This window comes from Triticum urartu, chromosome 7A, assembly GCF_056163025.1.
Source record: "Triticum urartu cultivar PI428250 chromosome 7A, HENAU_Tu73, whole genome shotgun sequence".
NCBI lineage: Eukaryota > Viridiplantae > Streptophyta > Magnoliopsida > Poales > Poaceae > Triticum > Triticum urartu.
In genome coordinates, this window is record NC_141879.1 from 119,523,077 (window position 1) to 119,546,392 (window position 23,316).

Below are 23,316 nucleotides of genomic sequence, written 5' to 3' on the forward strand. Positions count from 1 at the left end.
AATCATCAAATCTGACGATTTGGCCCGTGGATTCCTTCACCAATCCATCCTAGAAGGTACTTTTCTCCGATCCCCTTCTTTCTATCCATAGAATGTATGCTATTTCGGAGATTTGAGGAACCCTTGTTTGAATCTTGTGTGTATTAGATTTAGGGAATTTTTGTTTGAATCTTGCATGTATTCGATTTGGGGAACCCTTGTTAGACTAGAATGTGGTTTGGATACATAGGTTGACATGTTATTTATATAGTTTGGATACATAGGTTGACATTTTATTTATATGGAAAAGATATTTGTATTGAATTTTGCATGAGGTAGGCTTAGTTTAGTTTATTGAAATTACATTTGTATTGGCAAGAATGGTTTGGATACATATGCTTTGTATTTTGCATCTAGTAGGCGTACTTTAGTTTATTTGTATTGAAAAGATGATCGTGTTGACAAGAAAGCTTTCTTTCAAAATTGTTAGGATGGTTTGGCTTCTCGATGATCACTGGGACAAACAACACCGGTCGTACGCTATGGCGGTGGAGCAGCGGGTAATAATGAAAGTGGCCTGTTTTATGAATTTCGTATTTATTTCAAACACAAATGCCCCATATGTAATGTTATGAATTGTTTGTTTGTAGGCGCTTGCACCTTTGAAGCTTCGTTCTCACGGGGTCACCCTTGGGTGGATGCGCTATGATGAGCGATACACATCGTATGTAAGGGAGACAGGACTTCTCCCTTTCATTCATATGGTCAGACGGTCGACGCCACCCAACAATGCTCCAGCACTCACCGCGCTTATTGATCATTGGCGGCCGGAGACACATAGTTTCCATCTACGGACCGGGGAGATGACAGTGACGCTCCAGGATATTGCTATGATCACCGATCTTCCTATCGATGGGAATCCTCTATGTATGAGCACCGACTCCGATGGGTGGCGCGCGCAGATGCATGCCCTTATCGGTATGGTTCCTCCGGAGCCTCCGGAACCAGCAGCAGAAAACAAGAAGAAGGAAAGAGTCGCAGCCGGTGCTACTTTCACGTGGATTACTGAGCACTTTGGTACTTGCCCACCGGAAGCTGATGAGGACACGGTCAAGATATATGCTCGTGTCTACATGTGGTATGTGATATCCAGGACTATGTTTGCTGATGGCACAGGCAAGAATGCTCCATGGATGCGGCTGAAGGCGTTGACCGTCTTCGATAGCAAATGGAGTTGGGGTTCGGCGACACTAGCTTACTTGTATAGACAGGTATGAAGTTGTTTCTTTTTCACTTCATTGCTACATTATGAATGCGATCTTGCTCTTAATTGAACCATGTTCTCTTTTATGTGCAGTTGGACGAAGCCTGTTGTAGGTCATCTGGGGGTATTGGTGGTTGTTTGCTCGCACTTTCCATATGGAGCTGGGAGCGTTTGCGGGTTGGACGTCCGAAGAAGGTGAAGTACGATGATTGGGACGACAAAGGCGACCTACTATGGCTACCCACTTGGGCTTACAAGTGGGATGTGATAAATGAGACGACAGATGATCCCTCGGTCATGTACAAGTTGTACCAGAGTGAGCTTGACGCGATCACGCCTGAGCAGGTGAATTGACATGGCATAACTGATTATGATGCTTCTATTGCAACTCGATATCAATTTTGCATTCTATCCCATTTTGCAGGTGATATGGGAGCCGTATGGAACAGGAGATAGTTTTGGTGACCCTTTAGAGTTCAGGCTGAATCCGATGTGCACTATGGATAGGGATCTCTGGCGTATGCGGTGCCCACTCATATGCAACTGGGCGGTTGAGCTTCACCTCCCACACCGAGTGCGCCGTCAGTTTGGTTTGTTCCAGGCACATCCGCCGGAGTGGGAGGACACGGACAAGTTGCTACACGCGTAAGATATAATTAACCTTGAGTACTTAGCAGCTTCTCGGCGGTTTCGATGCTACTAATATTATGTTTCTAACTTGCAGGTTGGATAGGAAAAGGCAGCGGAAGATTAAGGATTGGGCCAAGCATCACAGAAAGTATGTCGTACAGTTTGCGCTTAGTGTGGAGCAAGCTAGGGCTGGAAAAGGAGTCCAGCTTCGTGAGCACTGCCCTGTAGCGTTCAACAACTATCTCACATGGTTTCTTGCAAGTACCCGTGTGGAGGTATGCAAGCCAGCGTATGCTGAGGAGATTTTGGAAGAACCCACTGTTTTTGATGAGGTAGCCCAACACCAGTACAACGCATTAGTCAGGAAAGGCAACTCAGCGATCCCTTCAGCTCCAATGATGAACTTTGTGGTATTTGCCCTCTTTGCTTTTCATTCACACTATTCACATCTTCGCTTGCCTAACACGTTAATACCATTTCTATTCATAGCGTGCCCAGATCAAGAAAGCAGCTGATGAGACCGAGACTATTCTTGAAACAACCCCGGCTGGCAAAAGCGATGGAGAGGGTGCACTTCGAGCATTCATCAAGGTTCACATCTCCTTCAAAATAGTACTTAACATGTGTTGCTACGTTCGATGTCTCATTCACTTGTACATGTTGCAGCGCCAGGGCCAAAAGTTAAGGCGGCTATCAAACCTTTTTGGTTGTCATGACCCCGAGTATGTATCACCAGAATGGTCTAGGTCGGCGACACCATCAGATCCCGCTTCGGTCCAGAGCCATGGTGATCATTTGGAGGATGAGGATGTGGGTGTGGTCACTCAAGAGGTATGGCATGAGCATATATATCCAATTGTTGATGCATTGCTAACTATATCCTCACACACGGTCTTTCCATATCTTTTGTTGATGCATAGGTTGCTGATGATGATATGACCTTGGGGGCGTACCAGGTTAGGTCTGCATACGTACTAAAGCCTAGAAAGGGAATCAACAAGTACACACCTGAAGACTTCACCGAAAGAGGCAAAAGGACGGTCGGCACCTCGCGGATGGCGGCTTTGGATGACTATTTGGATGACGATGTCGATGACGTGGAGGAACCGGAGCCGGAGCGGGAGCGTGTTCCTCTTCCTAGGAAGGTCAAGAAGTTAGCCAGCAAGAGGGGGGAGCAGCCAAAAGCGCTCAAGGAACTAGCTCTTCTTAGGAACCAGCCATAGTCCTTTATTTGTATGTCTTAGGAACTAGCTCTATGTTGAACTTGGAGTTGATGTCTTAGCAATGTTGAACTTGGTCCTCTATGTTGCACTAGTTGTCTTCATAATGTTGAACTTGATCTTCATTAGCTTCACCATTAAAGCCCTCATCTTGATCATTCACATTGGCAGTCTCGACATGTTTGAACTGGTTTGGATCCTCGAGGGTGACCTCAACTCCCTGCTCAACCACATTGAACTCTGAACCATGACAATCACCCTCTGGGTGCACCAAGTCCCCCTCTCCCTTCCTCATCTCTACCTGATAATGATTCTGTTTGCAAGCTACAGCCACTGCAGCGCCTAGCACGGAGGCGCCACACTATACAGTGCAACGCCTAGCTGCTGGGCGCTGCACTATACAGTGTGACGCCTAGAGCCGAGGCGTTGCACACATGGACTGAGCTAACCAGAGAGCAAACACTCTGGTTGCAAGCTACAGCCAGTGCAGCGCCTAGCACCGAGGCGCCACACTGTACAGTGCAACGCCCAGCAGCTAGTAGTTCATGACACATAGTAGTTCACAACCAAATCGAGGAGGAGAGATAGTAGTTCATGACATAGCTCTATTGCGTAGAGCAAGGCCCCTTTCCCTTCTTCTTCTTCTTCTCTTCTTCCTCTTCCTCCTCCCTTTTCCTTATGAGGTGGGCCTCCTTAACCACCCTCTCCATGAATATCTTTTCCTCCCTCTCTTTTTTTTCAGCTGCAATTGCCCAAAGCTTTATGGTTCCTTCTTCAAAATCCTTTAGACGCTTCTTCTGTGCCTCCTCACATTTCCTCACCAATGCTTGCTCCCTAGCGCGCATCGCATTTGACGCTCTCTCTTCTTCCTTCCTCTTCTCCTCAAGCTCCTCTTCCTTTTTCTTCTTTAGCTTGGCTGCATCCTCCTCTCTAAGCTTCTTCGCAGCCTTCTCCCACCATCCCGCCATCTCATCTTCGCCATCCTCCTTCATTGTTGGTTTGTTGGGTTGGGAAGCCGCCATACCTACAATGAGTGAAACATAATGGTTAGTAAAGACAATACAAAAAAATGGAACATATGAAAAAAAATAACATATGGAAAACAAGAACATTTGAAACATTATAGTTAGTGAGCAACATACGGAAATGGTCCATCGAGGTATCCAAACATTCCTCTATAACGACCTTGCCCTTGTCCATCACCACGGCCAAGTCCATCACCAAGGCCAAGACCATCACCACGGCCAAGACCACCACCACGGCCTAGACTACCACCACCACGGCCTCTTGTAAGTCCTAGTTGCCGACCTCTTTGTTGCCTAGATCCTCTTTGACTAACACTTGGTTGGCTTGGCACTTGTTGGCTACCACTTGGTTGGCTAGGCACTTGTTGGCTACAACTAGGTTGGCTCCCACTTGGTTGCCTTGGCACTTGGTGGCTACCACTAGGTTGGCTCCCACTTGGTTGCCTTGGCACTTGTTGGCTACCACTAGGTTGGCTCCCACTTGGTTGCCTTGGCACTTGTTGGCTACCACTAGGTTGCCTCCCACTTGGTTGCCTTGGCACTTGTTGGCTACCACTAGGTTGGCTACCACTTGGTTGGCTCCCTTGTGTAGCTCCTTGTTGGCTAGTGCTTGCATCATTTTTCTTGGACCTTTTCCTTGGTTTCGTACATTTTGTTTTGTTGTGGCCATGACCTTTGCATTCCCCACAACGGGAGCTCTCACGAGGCTCTTGGAATTGATCGTTTCCCGCTTCGCGGCGGCCACCATGGCCCCATCCGTCCATGTCGCCTCTAAAACGCTTTGTTTTACGTCTACCACGTTTAACAACCTTCAACTCCGGATCCGGCCATAGTTGAACTCCATGGTACTCCGGCCATTGTGATTGGTCAAAGTATGGGTGAAAGCGGGGAGCCCATGTTTTCTTGACCGTCATGATTGAGAACTCCAACTCCCTCACGGTGCGTGGGTGATTGATGTCCACATTTCTAACGCGACCGGCGGTATACAAATGTGAGCATGAGAGATGAAGCAACAATGGCCTCCCGCAAGAGCAATCACATTGTGTTAACGACACCTTGAAAGCCCGACCTCCATGTTGCCGGCCATCGTTTGTGGTTCCTCCTGGCTCTTTCACTTCATACTTCCACTCTTCATTGTCATATAATATAGCTTCTTCTGAGTCCGCCTTTCGTGATTGAAATTCTAACCATTCATCAACCTTGGGTGGGAACTTGTACTTGTACTTGCGCGGGTTCTCACCCGCTATCTGTGCATCAGTTTCCATTGAGTACTTTAGAAAGTACGCATTCATCTTGTCAAATGTGTATTGAACTATTGCCGTCACAGGTAATCCACGTGCACCTTTGAGCACCCTATTGAAGCATTCGGCCATATTGCTTGTCATTTGACCGTATCTTCGGCCATCTTCATCAAAAGCACGTGCCCACTTGTTCCGGTGGGGAATGTGCCTATTCATAAAGTCTTGACCCCCTGTGATCAAGTTTTTTGTGTGCGAGCAATTTGTTCAACAAAGTGGCGAACCGCTTCTCGGAGAAAGCAAGACAACAATCTTTAAGATCATCGGCCAACTCCTTAAGGCCACATGCCCTATAGAAGTTCAAACAAAAGTGCCTCATGCACCATCGATGGTGCAATGGAGCATGCCCGGGAATGTCAATCTCCACTGCGTTAAGAATTCCTGCATGCCGATCCGATATGACACAAATTTTCCTTTGAGCGGGTAACACCTTCGTCCTCAAAAGACGCATAAACCACTCCCAGTTGTCATTGTTCTCCGCCTCAACCAAAGCAAATGCCAATGGCAACACCCGGTTATTGGCATCACTTGCTATCGCAACCAACAAGGTGCCCTTGTATTGTTCGGTCAAGAACGTGCCATCAATGGAGATGACCGGCCTACAGTGTTCGAAAGCCCTCACGCATTGCTCGAACACCCAAAATGCACGGCCAAATACTCGTACTTTCTTTCCTTCATAAACCGTTGTTTGGTGCCCATGAGGCTCGACAACATGAACCATGCCCGGGTTTGTGGCGGCCATGGCTAACAACAACCTAGGGATTCGGTTGTATGCTTCCTCCCAAGTACCATACAACATCTTAAATGCGGCTTGCTTCGCCTTCCATGCCTTGCCGTACTTCACCTTGTAATGAAATATGGTTTTCACAAGGTCAATGACATGTTGGACGCTCATTGTTGGAAGTGTGGATATTGAGTTGGAGAGCCTGTAAGCGATGAACTCAGACGTGAGTTGTCTGTGGTCTTGGGACACAATCTTGCCATCCACCCTTTTGCCTCGGCACATGTGAGTTGGCACACAACTCACTACGTGCCAAGCGGGACCTCCTTTCCATGGTCTTGCACGCACAATCCACGGACATATTTCATCTTCACATGCACATGCAACCGTGTAGCGCACATTGACGTCCGAATGCACCACCTTGTGTGGACGATAATGCGTAACCGAGTAGTTGTCGAGCCACATCTTCAATTCCAAGAAGGTTTCGAACTTACTCCCTTTACCAATCCGGTTCTTGTCGTCTCCCAAATCACGGTGAGAGCTTGGCCTAACCCCAAGAGATATAGATTTTCCACCATCCACAACGGCTTCATCCGCGAGACTAACATCCTTGAACAATGGTGTCTTGTGATCCCGACCGAATACCTTCTCGAAAGCTTCAGCCTCCTTCACCGTGAACCCCTCCTCATCAACTTGTTCATCGGGACCTTCGTCATCCGAATCCGATGCATATGCACGGGAAAAAGGGATGGAATGGTCCATTGTCTCTTGCAAATGATATTTGTCAAGATCACCCACATTGTTGTCATGGATATCAACTTCATTGTCATCGTCTGCATACTCATCATTGTCCTCTTGCAAAGCTTCATCTTGGTTGTTTGTAAACGGGCTCAATGTTGGCCTCACTTCTTGGGTCAAAAGAGGTTCAACAATTTCATCTCGCTTCAAGGGTGGGGGGCTACTAGCAACCAAAGGGGAGGGTTTCCGATTCAAGTCCAAATGGAAATTTGAATCAACCTTCTTCGTTGCAAATAACTCAAGAGCCTTGTCAAGTGAATCGGCCACCGTTTCCTTGTATGCAACCCAACGTTGCTCCGAGTTGATACGCATTGTCTTCCAACGGATGTGCATTCCAAAACCTACATTATGCCTTCCCTGCAACTCAACGATATCACTAGGGTCCATCCAATTCAAATCTTTCCTCACTTGTTGCAAGAGCTCCGCATAGCTAGGACTACTATCAAACAACATATCTACCTCATCCGGATCCGGTTCAATATTGCCTTTCAAGAAGGCGTCTTTGTCCCCATGATGAACAAACACACATGTTCTTCCCATCCCTATAAGCATTCAAACAACACATCGTAACACTGCTTCCACGAGTACTAATTTAAGGATTAACACGGAATACAAACCCTAATACATATATATCAAACAACAACCCTAACCCTAACCCTAACCCTAACCATAACCCTAAACCTAACCATAACCCTAACAATAACCCTAACCATAACCCTAGCACCAACATAAGAACACCCATAAGAATAACCCTAACATACTAACAAAGCCTAATCATAGGAAATTGGCAAACAAAGATCTCACATCTCCATGCAAATCTCTAGATCCAAACAAAACTAGGGTTTCCCAAACTAGCATTACTTGGATCAAAACAAGGGATCGGAGAAGATTACCTTCAGGGAGGGTATGACTTCGAAATCCACGGACAAATTCTTCAAATTTGCAAGTTTTGGGAGAGGATTTGAGAGGGGGAGAGAGTGGGAGAGGGGGCAAAGCTCGGGTTGGGGTGTGTGGGGTGGGGGGAGGGGGGGAGGGGGGCCCAGCCGCTGGATAAGTCACAGTGCAGCGCCCGAACGCTAGGCGCTGCACATTACATGTGTGGCGCCTAGCTAGGAGGCGCTGCACTGCTGGGTGCGGGCCCAAGGACCGCCACAGTGGACTGGCGTGCAACGCCCACGAGCTAGGCGCTGCACCGTACGGTGTGGCGCCTGCGTGGCGGGCGCTACACAAAAGGGTCAGTGCTGTGAAATAGTTTCACGGGCAGTTCATTTTGTGAATTGATTTCGTCCACAGGTCAAAATAGTCAAAATTGCCCGGCGGGTGGCCGCCAGTGAGGAGGGCCGCGGGTGAGGGGGAATGGCGGGTAGTGAAGGCGGGTCGCAGTTGGCGGAGGCGGGCGGCGGATTGCGACGGTGGGCCGGCAGGGCACGGCGCGACGGAGGCCAGGGAGGCGGAGGAGGGACGCGACCGCGATGGTGGGCAGCGCGTGCGGCGGTGAGGGGCGGGGCAGAGCGGCGTGCAGCAACAGCAGTGTGGGCGGCGGGAGGTGCAAGGGTGGAGCGACGACACAGTGGTAGCGGCGGCGAGCATCGCGGCCAGGGGCGCGAGGGGAGGAAGCAGCAGAAGCAGCCCACAGCAGCAGCAACAGCAGCGCGCGGGGGAGGCTCGCAGGACGCGGCGGCTGTAGCGAGCACGCGAGCGGGCGCGGGCACACGCGCAGGCAGGCGCGCGACCGATAGCAGCGAGGCTGCGGGCGACATGTGTGGGCGCATGGCCAGCCAGGCACGGGCACGCTGGGGCGGCCAAATTGCCGGCGGTTGGTTGCGTTCGAACAGCCGGAGCGCCGCGCGACGAGTGGTCCTATCGGGAGGGGTTGGGGTGGTTTAAAACAACGGCGGCGGCGATGACAGACAGCGGCTGGAGTTGGAGCTCGAAGGAATCGAGCACATACGCTCGGGTTCGATGATCCAGCGACCCAGGCATCACCTATGCAAGGCCACGAGCACGTTGGCGTGCTCGACATGCTCTGGAACGTATGACACCGACGGGGGCAAGCCCATTAGTGGTGACAGGGGCTCGGCAACAGCAACAGCTTAACTGAGGCACGGGATCGAGCTAGGTGAAGAGGGGAAAGACGTAGGGGCTCACCAGGAGCCTGTAGGTGTGCAAAAGGCAGCTTGGGGGAGGCTCGCTGGTGCCGGAACCGTCGCTAGAGTGCGTTGGAGCCGAGGAAGAAGAAGACGAGGCGTGGCGGCGACGAAGTGATCCCCAACTCAGACTTGTGGTCGAGGACGATGTAGCGGAGGCGGGCGGAGCTCGTGGACTTGATGAAGAGGCGAGAGGAGGCCAGGAGCTACGCGGACGATGACGGCACAGCCATGGTAGCTGTCGGTGTCAAAACCAGTGGATCTCGGGTAGGGGGTCCTGAACTGTGCGTCTAAGGTTGATGGTAACAGGAGACAGGGGACACGATGTTTACCCAGGTTCGGGCCCTCTCTATGGAGGTAATACCCTACTTCCCGCTTGATTGATCTTGATGAATATGAGTATTACAAGAGTTGATCTACCACGAGATCGTAATGACTAAACCCTAGAAGTCTAGCTTGTATGACTACGGTATTGAGTATATCCTTTCCAGACTACACCCTCCGATTTATATAGACACCGGAGGGATCTAGGGTTACATAGAGTCGGTTACATAAGATGGAATCTTCATAGTTGTTCGCCAAGCTTGCCTTCCACGCCAAGGAGAGTCTTATACGGACACGGGTACAGTCTTCGGTCTTCATATCTTCACAGCCCATCAGTCCGGCCCATGGATAACAGGCCGGACACCCGAGGACCCCTTAGTCGAGGACTCCCTCAGTAGCCCCTGAACCTGGCTTCAATGACAAGGTATCTGGCGTGTAGTGCTGTCTTCGGCATTGCAAGGCGGGTTCCGCCTTCCGAACTCCCGAATAGTCTCCAGGCGAATTGATCGTGTCCGGACTTGTAACACACACCACTCACAACCGTAGAGAGAATATAATAACACACGAGTCCAATCTGCTGACAACTTTAGTAATGCGACGTCACGCTTGTCCGGTCATAATTTCGAACCGTTTTCGCCCCATGTTTCGAGACGCGGTTGTCATTGGCACGTCTTGTCAAAGCAGAGATCATGTCCCCTTATTACTGGATTTTCATTAATACGAGCGTGGGTAACCCAACCGTCCTGTGAGAAAGATTCCTTAGGAATAGGTAGGTTCTTAGGTTTAGGAGGAGACGTTCGATATCGGAGGTGTATATAAAGGAACCAAGGGTCGTCTCTTTATGCCAAACCTCTCCTAAACCTCCCCAACCCCGAGTCGCAACACCCAAGGTTCAACTCCATTGCTTTCAGCCTTCCCATCATGTCCGGATCCAGCTCCCAAGGCCGACGGGTGGCTTCCTCCGTTACACATGAGGATATCACAAAGCTTCGGGCGGCCAGATATCTGACCGCAAAGATCCACCATCGGCTTCCCGCTCAAGGACAAGTTATCCCAACCCCCAGATCCGGCGAGAGGGTGGTATTCGTCTCCCACTTCTTCCGGAGGTTAGGGTTTGCTCTTCACCCCTTTGTCCGAGGGCTAATGTTTTATTACGAATTAGATTTTCACGATCTTGCCCCGGACTCTATCCTCCATGTCTTGGCGTTTATCATTACATGCGATGCCTTCCTTCAAATCCCCCCACACTTCGGCTTATGGCTCAAAACCTTTAGTGTGAAGCCGAAGGTAGTCGATCGGGAACAGGCGGAGTGCGGCGGTGCTACAATCAGCCAACTCTCACTACAAAAAAGACACATTCGTGACATTTTGGGCCGAACGAAAAAAATTTCTGTCATACTTATGACACTTCTATGACAATAATTGTGACAAAACACGATATCATCATAGATGTGGTGGGGTCCTACTTCTATGACGAAAAATCAAGACAAAAAATGGGATTTTTCTCCTGGATGGGCCGGAGACGCAGCTGCATGACATTCTTTGGGCCGTCCATGACGGAAAAAACCGTGGTAGAAGCGAGGGCGAGGAAAATATCGAGGTGTTCCCGGTTACGGTGGGTGGTCGGGGCGGAGCGATGCGTGTTTCACTCATACACACACGCGCATGGGTGCGAGGCGTTGGGCTCTAACTGAACCCGAGCGATTGCACTGCAGGCTACGCGCTACTGAACCCGAGCGATCGATCGATGGCTGTTAACTGAACCCGATCGAGCGATTCCTTCGTTATTGCTGCTAACTGAAGCCGATCGATGCTGCCTCTGGATGAACAGTGAGCGTTGTTGGGGGGTTTGGATGAACAGTTCCTGGTGGGGGTGGATGAACAGGATCCCGTGGTGTTGCCTCTGGATGAACAGGACCCTGATTGATTCAGCCGGTTGGGGCTGGATGAATAGGACCACCCCGTGGAGGGCAGGATGAATAGTAGACGGTGGAGGGCAGGATGAACAGTAGCCCGTGGAGGGGTGGTTGAACAGAAGCCCGTGGAGAGGGCTGGTTGAACAGTAGCCGGTGGAGTAGCGCGCGGTGGAGGCTGGATGAACAGGAGCCCATGGATGAACAGTCACAGGTGGAGGCTGGAGGGGGTTGACGGTGGATGAACAGTAGCCCGCGGAGGCTGGAGGGGGTCGACGGTGGAGATGAACAGTATCCCGTGGAGTCCCATTTTGCAGTACGCCACACCCCTCCCAATGAACAGGACCCCTATTTCGACCATAGCGCTCCAACACAAGTCTGTTTCCTCCGTTTTGCGGTATGCCACACCCCTCTCAATCGAGGTGCATTTCCTCCGTTTTGCGATACGCCAGACCCCTCCCGATGAACAGGATCCCATTTCGAACGTGGCCGGTCTAACACAAGGCCGTTTCCTCCGTTCTGCGGTACGCCAGGCCTCGTTTCCATCGGCTGTTCCGTCCAAGCCCTCCCGATGAACACGACGATGCATTCCGTTCTGACCCAGCCGGTTGGCTCCCCATGAACACGATGACAACGCTGTTTCTCCATTCCAACCCAGCCATGTACACGAGCCCTGGCCGTCTGTATGCGCGAGTAGGCGTTCAAGACCCCGCCCGTATGTATGTACGTGGCCGTATTTACTTTCTTACACCATGGCTGTTGTACGCACGTGTACATGCTACGTGCGTGCCTCTGCTACGACACGTGCGCGCCTCTACATCGACCAGTATGTACGTACATGTTCGCGACCAAAATGACAACGCTACGTACGCTTTGACCAGGTGGATCCCGACTGTTAGGCACTTCCTTGCTTGCGAAGATGTAGCTGGTGGGTCCCAGCAGTCAGGGGGGAGAATCATTTTTTTTGCCCGGACGCACTTCCTTGCGTGCGAAGATGTAGCTTGTGCGTCTCAACAGTCAGGTGGAAACATTTTTTTCGGGAAATACGGTGGCCCGTCCGGTGGGTCCCCACTGTCAGGTGGAGGAATAATTATTTTGCGCGTAATAAGGAGGCACTTCCTTGCTGCGGCCGTGGACCCAGCTGCCAACCTCTCCACGTACAGTCCACGTCCGATGGAAGCCGTTCCTTGACCACGTTGACCACGCGACGCCGAGAGCACCAGGGCGGTGGACGATGGCGAGGCCTAGGAAGGGGACGACGTGGAGCCGGGGAAGACGCGACCGTGGATGCCCACGCGTAGAGGAGTACGAGGGTTCACTGGTTCGCTGCGGTGTGAGGCTGCCGTCGCCGTAGAATAACAGGGGGTGTGGGTGAGTAGAGGGATGGCCTGGCCAGCGGTGGGAATAGTAGGGGGCGGTGAGGCCTCCGCGGCAGCACAGCCGACCACGGGAGGCAGGAGCATGTGGCACGACCGGCGCTGCTTTGGGCGGCTGGAGCAACAAGACCAGAGGTTGAAGAAGCACTACGGCCATTGGATGGACATCGTACGATCACTGGAGCTAGAATCGTTCATATTGACTAAGTTGACAAAGCACTCCGTCCCCGTCAACTTAGTATGCCCACAAGTTAGCCTCCCACCAAGGTGGGTCCCAACCAGTAGGGGGGGTATTCATTTTTTGTGCGTAATAAGGAGGCACTTCCGGTGGGTCCGAGCTCATAGCGGGGGGAACGTTTTTTCACGCAATACGGTGGCCCGTCCGGTGGGTCCCAGCAGTCAGGGGGAAACGTTTTTTCGTGAAATATGGTGGCCCATCCGGTGGATCCTTGCTGTCTGGTGGAGGAATCATTATTTTCTGCGTAATAAGGAGGCACTTCCTTGCTGCCTCCATGGACCCAGCTGTCAGCCTCTCCACAAACAGTCCACGTCCAATGGAAGCCGTTCGTTGACCACGTTGACCATGCCCCGCCGAGAGCACCAGGGCGGTGGATGACGGTGAGGCCTAGGAAGGGGACGACGCGGAGCAGGGGAAGATGCGGCAGTGGAAGCCCGCGCGGAGAGGAGTACGAGGGTTCACTGGTTCGGCTGCGGTGTGAGGCTGCCGTCTGTCGGGTTTCGGGTTCCGGTAGACCCTTGAGGTTCGAACACTGGGGTGCGCGCGGAGATCTCACCCCTACCGATCTATCTCTGATCCTCTCGTGCGAACTAAAATGAAAATGATGAACAACAAAAGAGACACGATGTTTATACTGGTTCGGGCCACCGTTGTGGTGTAATACCCTACTCCAGTGTGTGGTGTGGTGGATTGCCTCTGGGGCTGATGGTGGATAGTACAAGGGAAGAACAGCCTCGCGAGAGGTGTTCTTAAGTTGGTGCGATGAACTGCTAGGGTGAGTTCATCGCCTCTCTTTCTCTCTGCTAGGGTTCTACTAGATCTCTCGATGTTCTTGGGGTGTCTAGATGTCTAGATGTGTCTCCGGGTCCCTCTAGATGTTCTCTAGGTCTCCTCTCTACTCGGTGGTGGCTAGCTCTATTTATAGAGGCCCTGGGCCTCTCCCCAAATAATGAGTAAGAAGGGCGCCAACAATTGGCCATTTTGAAGGGGAACATCTAGTACAAGTTATCCTGACCAAAGGTGGTCTTCGGCTGCCAAAAGCGCTGGCGATGACGCCGTCTTGGGCTCCACGGTGACCTCCGTCCTGCCGTCTGGCTGCTCTTGGTCTCGTTGCACCGGAATGGTAACCTTTGCCTGATGCCTTGGCCTGTGCTTGCTCCCTTTGCACCAAAGGGGAAACAAGGACACTGCGCAGGCCGGCGGCCAACTGGTCTCGATCGTCATGGCTTGCGTCACGGGTTCCTCACGAGGTACCCCTGCCTTGATCTCTCCGCCTCCTCGCGAGCCTGCCTGATGAGGCTGCCTCTGAGGAAGCTTCCTGTCGTCCGCCCTGCGAGGCTTGGCCCCTTGCAAGGGTCTTGAGCTTGAGCTGATGAAGATGGGCCGTGCTGGGCCCCGCTTGAGCCACGCCGCAGGCGCAGGCAGGCAAGTCTAGATATCCCCGTTCCCAGAACGCTGACAGTAGCCCCCGGGCCCAAGGCACGCACATGCTTGGCTTAGCACAGAAGCGAAGGGGCAAGCATGAAGCGCCGCGGGCCATAACAGCCTGTGGCCTTGGGCACCGCGTGGCGGTTGATTAGGCGTGGGCGTCTGCACTTCCCACGATGCCATGCTGCGCGCCCGGCTAAGCGGACCCGTAGTTGCACACAGTTGTTCCTCCTTTGGCTGCCCGCTCGCCTCCTTCCTTTCCTCTTCTCCGAGCTCCAACCTCCGCCACCAATCCGGCCCGAGCTCTTCCCCTTCCCCAATGCCATGGCGCCGACAAAGAAGGGAAGGGGGAAGAAGCCTGCGCCTTCGTCCTGCGCACCTCCAGCGGCGGCCCCCACCGTCAATCGGTCAATCATACTCAACCCGGAAGCCTTGGACAAGGTCCACTCCGCCCTCGCTTCCATCTTCAACGAGTGCGGCCGGACCACAGTTTGGCCCGCATCCCGCGCCTTTCTTGCTAGGACCGTCACGGAGGTCCGATTCTTCGCCGATGCCCTATGGGCGGGTCTGGTTCCCCCCTTTTCTACTTTCTTCAATGCTGTGCTCTCCCATTATCAGATCCACATGATGTACCTCGGGCCGGAGTCCATTACCCTCTTGGCCGTCTTTGCTTTCGTGTGCGAGGCGATGGTAGGCATCCCTCCTTCTATTGCTCTCCTGCGACACTTCTTCTCTTTGCGCCTGAGCGATCCCACTCAGTGCTCGGGGTGTGTAAGCTTCTTCGCCGTGCCCGAGACGGCTGCTTCAGGGATTGACTTCAGCCTTCCGCCTTCTCAGGCCAGATTCAGAGAGCGGTGGCTGTATGTGGACGTCGGGGTGCCTAGCCCCTTGCTCTTGCACCCGACCTTGCCTGCTGTTCCCAACCCAGGCTGGGGTCATGAACCGCTCGCGAGCCCCCGGCTCGCTTTCGTCTAGCGCCGCTTCGAAAGTTTGAGGGCGCACAATGTGACGGCGCCCAAGGTGGTGAGGGAGTTCCTTCTGTGTCGCATTGCTCCTCTACAGCGCCACTCTCGCCGTATGTGGGACTTTGCAGGGCGCGGAGACCACATGCGGCTTCAGGAGGAGGATTTGACGCCCGAAGTGCTGCAGACGGTGCTTCGGGTCTTGACTGGTGATCCTTCCCTAGGCAGCCTACGGAGCGGTGGCGTCCTTCTGTACCTTTGTTCCGGCAGGGCCGATTTCGTGAAGCAGATGCCTAGCTTTGATGAGTGGGGGCTACGCCCGGCTGGCCTCGCGGGGCCACGCGAGAACCCAGTTGTCGTGGTTGCTGCCCCCGCCGCCCATAGCGGTCCCTCCCCAGGCGGCAGAGCGGGAAGAGAGCCGGTGGGGGCCGAGGTGGCTGATGTTGAGGTGGTGGCGCCGTGTGAAGCCTCAAAGGCGGCATCCCCCGAGGCCCGCCCTGGTGCGGCGGTTGATGCAGGGTTTTGGCCTTCGGCTCCTAAGGCCGGGGCTCCCGAGCCCCCAGCCGTTCTTCGCGAGGCGACGCCCGACGGTGCCCCCAAAGCTGACTCCTCCGGAGCCGACAATCCTGGGGCTTCTTCCGCGCCCCTGGCAGACCCCCGCCCCAGGCGCTTGGGTCGGTTTCGTGTAGACTTCGAGGCCCTTCGCAAGAGGAAGGAGGCCTCAAGCGGCAGCGACCGCCCTTGCCGCTTGTTGAAGCGCAGGAAGTACCTTGCCATGGATGAGTAAGCCTTCATCTCTCCCTGCTCACTTGCTCTGTTATCCTCGTGGCTGACCGTGGCCCTTCAGGTCCTGCCTTGCTGAGTCCATCGAGTCGACCCAGGAGCCAGCCCCGGCAGCTTTGCCCCCTTTGCTGGCTCCGGGTCCGCCGAGCTCAGGTGGCGCCCCCGCCGCTGGACCGGTTGGTGGAGTGATCTGCTCCATAGGGTGCCTCGAGCTTGCTCTCCATATGCCCTTTCTTCGCGAGTCTTCTTGGGGCACGTCAGGCTTGCCCCGTGCCCCTTCTCTGGTCATAGAAGGCGAATGGCTGAGGTCTGTCCTTGGCTCCTCCTCCGTGGGTGGATTGACGCTGGGCCGGACTCTCAGGGCGGTCCATCCAGCGACGACTGGGGTGGCAGCCCCCTGCTCCACGCCGGGAGGGGGCTTACCGCCCCGGGGGCCTCTGCATGCTCCAGCGAAGATGGTGATGTGGAGGAGGTGCTCAGGCGTGCTCGGGAGCATTGTGCCCTTCGTGAAGAGTTCCTCCAGGGGGTGGCGGATGAGGTGAGCGGAATCGGGGCAGAGCTTGCTGATGAGGATGCGTGCCTGGAGGCCGAAGGTTTGCGCCTTGTTGAGGAAAAGTGCAAACTAAAGGTTGCCGTAGCCCTCGCGCGTCATCAGCGTGATCTTGACAACGCGAAGGCTGAGGCGTCGCTGGCAGCTTCGCGGGAGGCCTACTCCTTGGCCGTTGAGGAGGCTCGGGAGGCAGACCGGCGGCGCAAGGATGCGGAGGAGCACGCACGGGAGCTCCAAGCCTGGAGCAACTCCCTGGAGCAGCAAGTGGAATTGCGCCAGGCGGCCCTTGAGTCGATGGGGGCGGCCCCTGTCGACCGGGTGGAGCTTCTGAAGTGCGAGGAGATGCTGACGCTGGAGGCCGCCGAGCGCAACCTTGACCTTGAGCGGTTGGAGACGAGGGAGCGCCTGGTGGACCAGGAGGAGGATGACATTGCCGCGCGCGAAGCCCGAGCCCAGGAAGAAGTCGATCGCCGCGTGGCGGAAGTTCGCTCGGTCTTCGAGCGCGAACACGGGACGAGGTTGGTGCTGATCAAGGCCGAGGCCGACGGCAGGACCGCAACCCTCAGGGCCAAACTGACCGAAGCCACACGACGTGCGGACTCCTCCGCAGCCGCCCTCGGCGCGGCGCAGGCGGAGCTGTCCTCTTCCCGGGCCGAGCAGCTTCTTCTTCAACAGAGGGTCGATGATGCCGAGGCCGTCGCGCAGCGAAGTGAGGACGAGCTCCGTCGGCGGTGGGTTCTAGAGCATGTGCATGCCCCCATGCTTCAAACGCTCCGAGAGAGGGCCAACACAGCTTTGGGCTATGTCTGCGAGCCTGCTGCTAGGGAGCCGCACGAGGTCAACTACGCCGGCAACCTCCAATTTTTCACTGATGTGGTGATGCTTCTGGAGAACCGGTCTGAGAGGTCCCGCTGGCTTGTCGAAGAGAGGAGCCGAGCCTTGCTCAGGCGTGCCTTCTCCCGTGTCTTTAGCTATCTACAGGACAGGGACCCCCACTTTGACTTTGACGCTGCCATCGCACCCGTGCCCATTGTCGTCCGAGGTGACCTGGCGCGGTGGGTGGAGGACAACGTGGACGCCCTCGTCAGGGCCTTCGCGTTTGATGACGACGGCGTGGTTGTGGGCGCCAATGAAGGCGACGTTGTGGACGATCCTGGCGATAATGGGGATGCTGGCGGCAGTGGTGACAATGTCGACGATGCCGGTGACGCTTCCGAGGGCGCCCTAGAAGACGCGGTGAGTGATATGTCCGACTGACCGCATGTCTCTGCAGTTTATCCTGCATGAAGAAGACTCGGGCTTGGCCCTAAAGAACATAAGAGCATTTTGGGAGGGGAGGCCCCTCATGTAAAGATTTGTAATCCATACTCTGGTGAGCACAACGTTATGCGTGAGTTTAGTCGCTAGCCCGGTGATTGTTCGGTTGATTCGTTTACCTTCCGGCCCTGGCGTGCCCTGAGCGGGCCTGCGGGGGGATGCTATGCTTCCGGCGTCCCTCGATTAACCTGCTGATCCTGTGACGAGGACCTCCGGAGAGGGTGCGGAGACAGTTGTCCTGGCTGTAGGCGTGCCTGGCCCGACCCGACTCACGAGGGGCTCGTGAGGGGGGGGGGGGCAGCTGACTCTAGCTTGGGGCGTAAATCCGAAACCAGAACGCGAGAGATTGCTCGAACGAGACTAAACACCCCCTCCCCGAATGCATGCAATCTTCGAACTCAAATCCAACTTAAATCCAAACCAAAGAAACTTGCTGACAAGGAAGAAGCAAAAAAGCAAAAAGGCGGAAGAAGAACAAAAAAGCCGCGTCCGGCGCCTAGTCTAGTCTTCGACATCTTCTCACCAGCGCGGAGCTAAGTGCTGCCACTGGGCGTGGGCGGGAGCCCCAGGGCCTGAGGCCGGCGCTCCTGAGACTCCGGGGCGTGTACAACCCCACTCATGATTACGTGAGAGTGTCACGGGGTGGCGAGCTTCACAGGCACTGGGCCTTCTTCACAGGTACTGGCCTTGCTTCATATCGCCAGACGAGGGGCCCGCCTTGCGCCTCACTCTGCCGCCATTGACGGCGACCGGAAACCAAGGACGACGCCAATGGGGTAGAGCGGTCGCCAGTGGTTCCCCCGACGACCATGGGTCCTCCGCCGGGGGCATGCCATGGGGCACCTCCCTAGTAGAGGGCCTACCTCCAGAGAACATCTTGACCCGACCACCGCGAGGGGGACCCCGGATCTTGGCCCCTTTCCTGCAGCCCCCTACACCCTCCTCCCGAGGGATAAGAGGCTGCAGCGTTGGGGCAGCCATCCGCTGCGGCGACCTGTACCTCCTGTGACCCATGGTTAGCGTAAGCTTGCTCCTGAGGGATGAGTGGTACCCGATAGTTTCCGCTGTCGGCACGATTGTCGATGCTCTCTTGGGGTTCCTGAAAGAGCTCGGCTTCCGGCGCCTCCTCGTCCCAGCCGGGCCCGAGGAACGAGCCGTGACCTTCTTCCAGCTCGCGCCCTTGATCCACCATGCGGGGTACGTAGGCCTTCGGGGCGACCACCTCGTGGACCTCGCTGTAGCGCCCCGCATGCCATGCAGTCTGGCTTGGGGCGTCGCCTTGTATGTGATGACGCGGTGGTCCGCCGAGGCCAAAGGCCGCAGCGCGCATCCCTTCGTTGGCCTGGGGAAGGGCCGACGCGATCTGCCGCCCGGTGCCGGCGGAGGTGTTGGCGCTGGACCGGCCCTGGGGCCCGCCTGAAATCGCGTGGGCGCGCATAATGCCGCCGTGTGACCTGTCCTGGATCTGGGGCGGCAGCTGGATGTAGAAGGGGGGCGCTCCCAAGGCGGCGGCGTCCAGGAGCTCAGCCACTCGCTCCAACAACACGTTGCGGCCGCCTTCCAGCAAGCGGCACCGTAGTAGCTCTCGGGCCACTGTGAGCGCGGCCCTGGAGTTCGCCTGCTCCCGTCGGGTGTATGGCACCGTGGAAGCGGCGTGGTTCGAGGCCCTTGCTGCGGCCCGCACCTGCCGTGGCGTGAGGGCAGGCGGCGTCTGGCCGCGTCGCCCACGCCCCACAGCGCCCTGCGGAGCGCGAGCCGCCTGAGGTGCAAGGTTGAGGTCGTCCTGAGACGGCGACACGGCGTGGCGGGCCACGCCGCCCAGCGGTTGGCGTTGGCAGCCGGGTTGCTTGACATCTGGGTGGAGAAGCGGCGAAACGCGACGCGGAGGGAGGAGGACTCCGGCGCACACCTACCTGGCGCGCCAAATGTCGGGTTTCGGGTTCCGGCAGACCCTTGAGGTTCGAACACTGGGGTGCATGCGGAGATCTCACCGCTACCGATCTACGTCTGATCCTCTCGTGCGAACTAAAATGAAAATGATGAACAACACAAGAGACACGATGTTTATACTGGTTCGGGCCACTGTTGTGGTGTAATACCCTACTCCAGTGTGTGGTGTGGTGGATTGCCTCTAGGGATGATGGTGGATAGTACAAGGGAAGAACAGCCTCGCGAGAGGTGTTCTTGAGTTGGTGCGATGAACTGCTAGGGTGAGTTCATCGCCTCTCTCTTTCTCTCTGCTAGGGTTCTACCAGATCTCTCGATGTTCTTGGGGTGTCTAGATGTCTAGATGATGTCTCTGGGTCCCTCTAGATGTTCTCTGGGTCTCCTCTCTACTCTGTGGTGGCTAGCTCTATTTATAGAGGCCCTGTGCCTCTCCCCAAATAATGAGCGGGAAGGGCGCCAACAATTGGCCATTTTGAAGGGGAACATCTAGTACAAGTTATCCTGACCAAAGGTGGTCTTCGGCTGCCAAAAGCACTGGCGATGACGCCATCTTGGGCTCCATGGTGACCTCTGTCCTACCGTCTGGCTGGTCTTGGTCTTGTTGCACTGGAATGGTAACCTTTGCTTGATGCCTTGGCCTGTGCTTGCCCCCTTTGCACCAAAGGGTAAACAAGGACACTGCGCACGATCGTCATGGCTTGCGTCACGGGTTCCTCACGAGGTACCCCTGCCTTGATCTCTCCGCCTCCTCGCGAGCCTGCCTGATGAGGCTGCCTCTGAGGAAGCTTCCTGTCGTCCGCCCCGCGAGGCTTGGTCCCTCGCGAGGGTCTTGAGCTTGAGCTGATGAAGATGGGCCGTGCTGGGCCCTGTTTGAACCACGCCGCAGGCAGGCAAGTCTGGGGACCCCCGTTCCCAGAACGGCGACACCGTCGTCACGGAATAACAGGGGGTGTGGGTCAGTAGAGGGATGGCCTGGCCAGCGGTGGGAGTAGTAGGGGGCGGTGAGGCCTCCACGGCATCACAGCCGGCCACGGGAGGCAGGAGCACGCGGCACGACCGGCGCTGCTTTGGGTGGCTGGAGCAAGAAGACCAGAGGTTGAAGAAGCACTATGGCCATTGGATAGACATCGTATGGTCAGTGCAGCTAAAATTGTTTATATTGACTAGGTTGACAAAGCCCTTGGTACGCGTCAACTTAGTAGGCCCATAGGTCAGCCTCCGAAACGGTGCACCCCAGATGTCAGGGGGAGGAATCATTTTTTGGGCGGTTGTAGCAAGAATATCCGAGATTGAAGAAGAAGCACGACAGCCATTGGATGGACATCCAACGACCACAGCTACCAGAACTGTGTGTTGTTGACAAAGCCTTGCATACACGTCAACTTAGTTTTTTTAGGGGACGCATCAACTTAGAAGGCCCACAAGTGTGTGGCAGAGAACATATAGCCCATTTGCGATTTCTAAGAATGTACATCCCATTTTTTTATTCTAATGGAATTTACTACAGCCCATTTACAGTTTGTTAAAAGTACAACCCATTTTCTAGCTAGGACAACGATTAATAATTCAACCAACCGCTCAAAACAGAATTCAAAAAAATCCCACATTTTTATGGGATCCGGAATTTCTAGTCAAATTAAATATAATATAAAAATAAAGTTGTATTACGTTAAAATCCAACGAAATATTGCGCACGCAACAAGTAATGAAATTAAAATTTTCAAATTCTGAAAATAATATATTTTTTAAACTAATTACGCGTTTGGTGCATTTTTTATACTTATTGCCCAGTTATTATAATTACATCCCATTTATTATTTCTTAAAGTCCATTTTCTTGTTAAGCCTAATGCATACCTCCTAGGAAAGTCTGCAGCCCAGCGGGGCGGAGAATAACAAGTTGACCCAGATATTGTGTACAACTGTCGGCCTAGTTGCATTGCTGATGTTGAAAAAAAGGCATGTGTAGTACAGTACAACCTAACATGGCTACTCAGCCCACATTCAGTGATGCCGGAATGACCCAAACAAGGCTTCTGTACAACTTATTGAAGTCACTGAGCTCAATTAATAACTTAAGAAAAAAATTTAGATTACAATGGAACCTAATTAAAAGCTGTCACGAGCAAATAAATAATTCAACGGGTCCCACTTGTGTGTGTGTGTGTGTTCGTGTGTGTGTGCATGTGTGTGTGTGCGTGAGATAGATAGAGAGAGAGACCCATCGGTCGATGCTCCTAAATACATCTTTTAGCCATATGCATTGCTGATGCTTAGTAAAAACTTATATAGTTGACACAATCATATAGAATATCATAGCACACTGAACTTGCATACAAAATTTCACGCAGGCGGCACAATCAGGATGGAAGCAGTGGATCGCTACGGGTAGGGCTATGTTGAAACCAACGAACTCGTACACAACGGTTCATCATTTTTATCAATGACAGGGAAATATCTTGAATGTTGAGCAAAGAAAACAGACGGACAACACAATAAGTTCTGCTAGCACATTAAGTTGATGTACAACCCTTTCTAAAAAAAGTCCAGGTACAAAATTAGAACAGGTCATAATCAAATGTACTAGCACATCAGTGCTTCACACCCATAGCTCAGATTTTACTAGTATCTGACAAGATTCATTTGTTACCTCAAATTAGAGCACATCCAGGTAGCCAGCCCTGCCTCTTCTCCCAAAGAAGTAGTGGCCTCCGCCGCGCGATGGAGTAGGCCCTGTGCCATCCATCGTTCCTAGAAACACGGGGAAAGTCTGACATTGACTCCTGTAATGGACGTCGTCAATGGACCCTGGCACCAGCGGCGGCGGCAGGACTTTGATTGATGGATTGACCACTTCTTCGACATGCACGAACACTCGATACAGGTACATCCCTACCGTGGTCCGCGACGGCCTTGGTGGCGATGAATAGTACAACCCTGGTTCCTGCACCGATATCTCAACACCAATCACCTTCGGTATGGTGGACGGCTTCTTCATCCATGCCATAACCGTCAAAGCCCCACTGTCTAGAGGAACAAACATACTTACGAGCTCACCTCCAAGGTCATTGATAAGCTCATTCATGGACTCGCTATTCCAAGCACGTCGAGGCATGCCGTGGAAGGTAAGCTTTGTTAAAAACTGAAGCTCAGAGGGCACCGAGCCCCATCCTGGGTGCCATCGATCAAAGCTCACCAGCGCGCCATCGCAGAACAAATGCTGGGAAGATTCGAACACACGACTGCAGTCGAAAGTTGTTCGGAACTTGAAGAAGAAATCAGCCGGTGGCGGACAGACTTCGACGAGCAAGTCACTTATTTGGATGCCGTGCACAATGCCAAGAGCTTCGACAAGGTCGTCCGGCGAGACTGGAGGTCAGTCGCCGTTGATGGTTAC

At 53.9% G+C, this 23,316-nt stretch overlaps 3 protein-coding genes across 4 annotated transcripts; 1 reads left to right on the top strand and 2 right to left on the bottom strand.

The window, feature by feature from the left end:
• The first annotated feature begins 470 nt into the window (after positions 1-470).
• On the top strand, positions 471-3,096 carry LOC147958430 (serine/threonine-protein phosphatase 7 long form homolog). Its single transcript, XM_087532127.1, has 8 exons — positions 471-539; positions 630-1,250; positions 1,337-1,588; positions 1,668-1,888; positions 1,968-2,283; positions 2,363-2,464; positions 2,540-2,704; positions 2,794-3,096. Exons 1-8 carry the CDS (start codon positions 471-473, stop codon positions 3,094-3,096), a joined length of 2,049 nt encoding a protein of 682 aa, XP_087388253.1.
• Positions 3,097-3,677: 581 nt separating this feature from the next.
• Positions 3,678-7,941, bottom strand: LOC147958431 (uncharacterized). Of its 2 annotated transcripts, none has more exons than XM_087536185.1 (2): positions 7,829-7,941; positions 3,678-4,117 (listed from the first exon to the last, which is right to left on the bottom strand). In XM_087536185.1, the coding sequence occupies exon 2, from the start codon at positions 4,113-4,115 to the stop codon at positions 3,699-3,701; it is 417 nt and encodes a 138-aa protein (XP_087392311.1). In that variant the 5' UTR covers positions 4,116-4,117; positions 7,829-7,941; the 3' UTR covers positions 3,678-3,698. The 2 variants fall into 2 exon arrangements, 1 of the variants encoding a protein (XP_087392311.1); XR_015611300.1 differs by lacking the exon at positions 7,829-7,941 and adding an exon at positions 4,236-4,615 and having other exon boundaries at positions 3,995-4,117.
• On the bottom strand, positions 5,568-7,487 carry LOC147958432 (uncharacterized). The gene has a single exon (XM_087532128.1). It carries the CDS (start codon positions 7,485-7,487, stop codon positions 5,568-5,570), a length of 1,920 nt encoding a protein of 639 aa, XP_087388254.1.
• Positions 7,942-23,316: the final 15,375 nt, after the last annotated feature.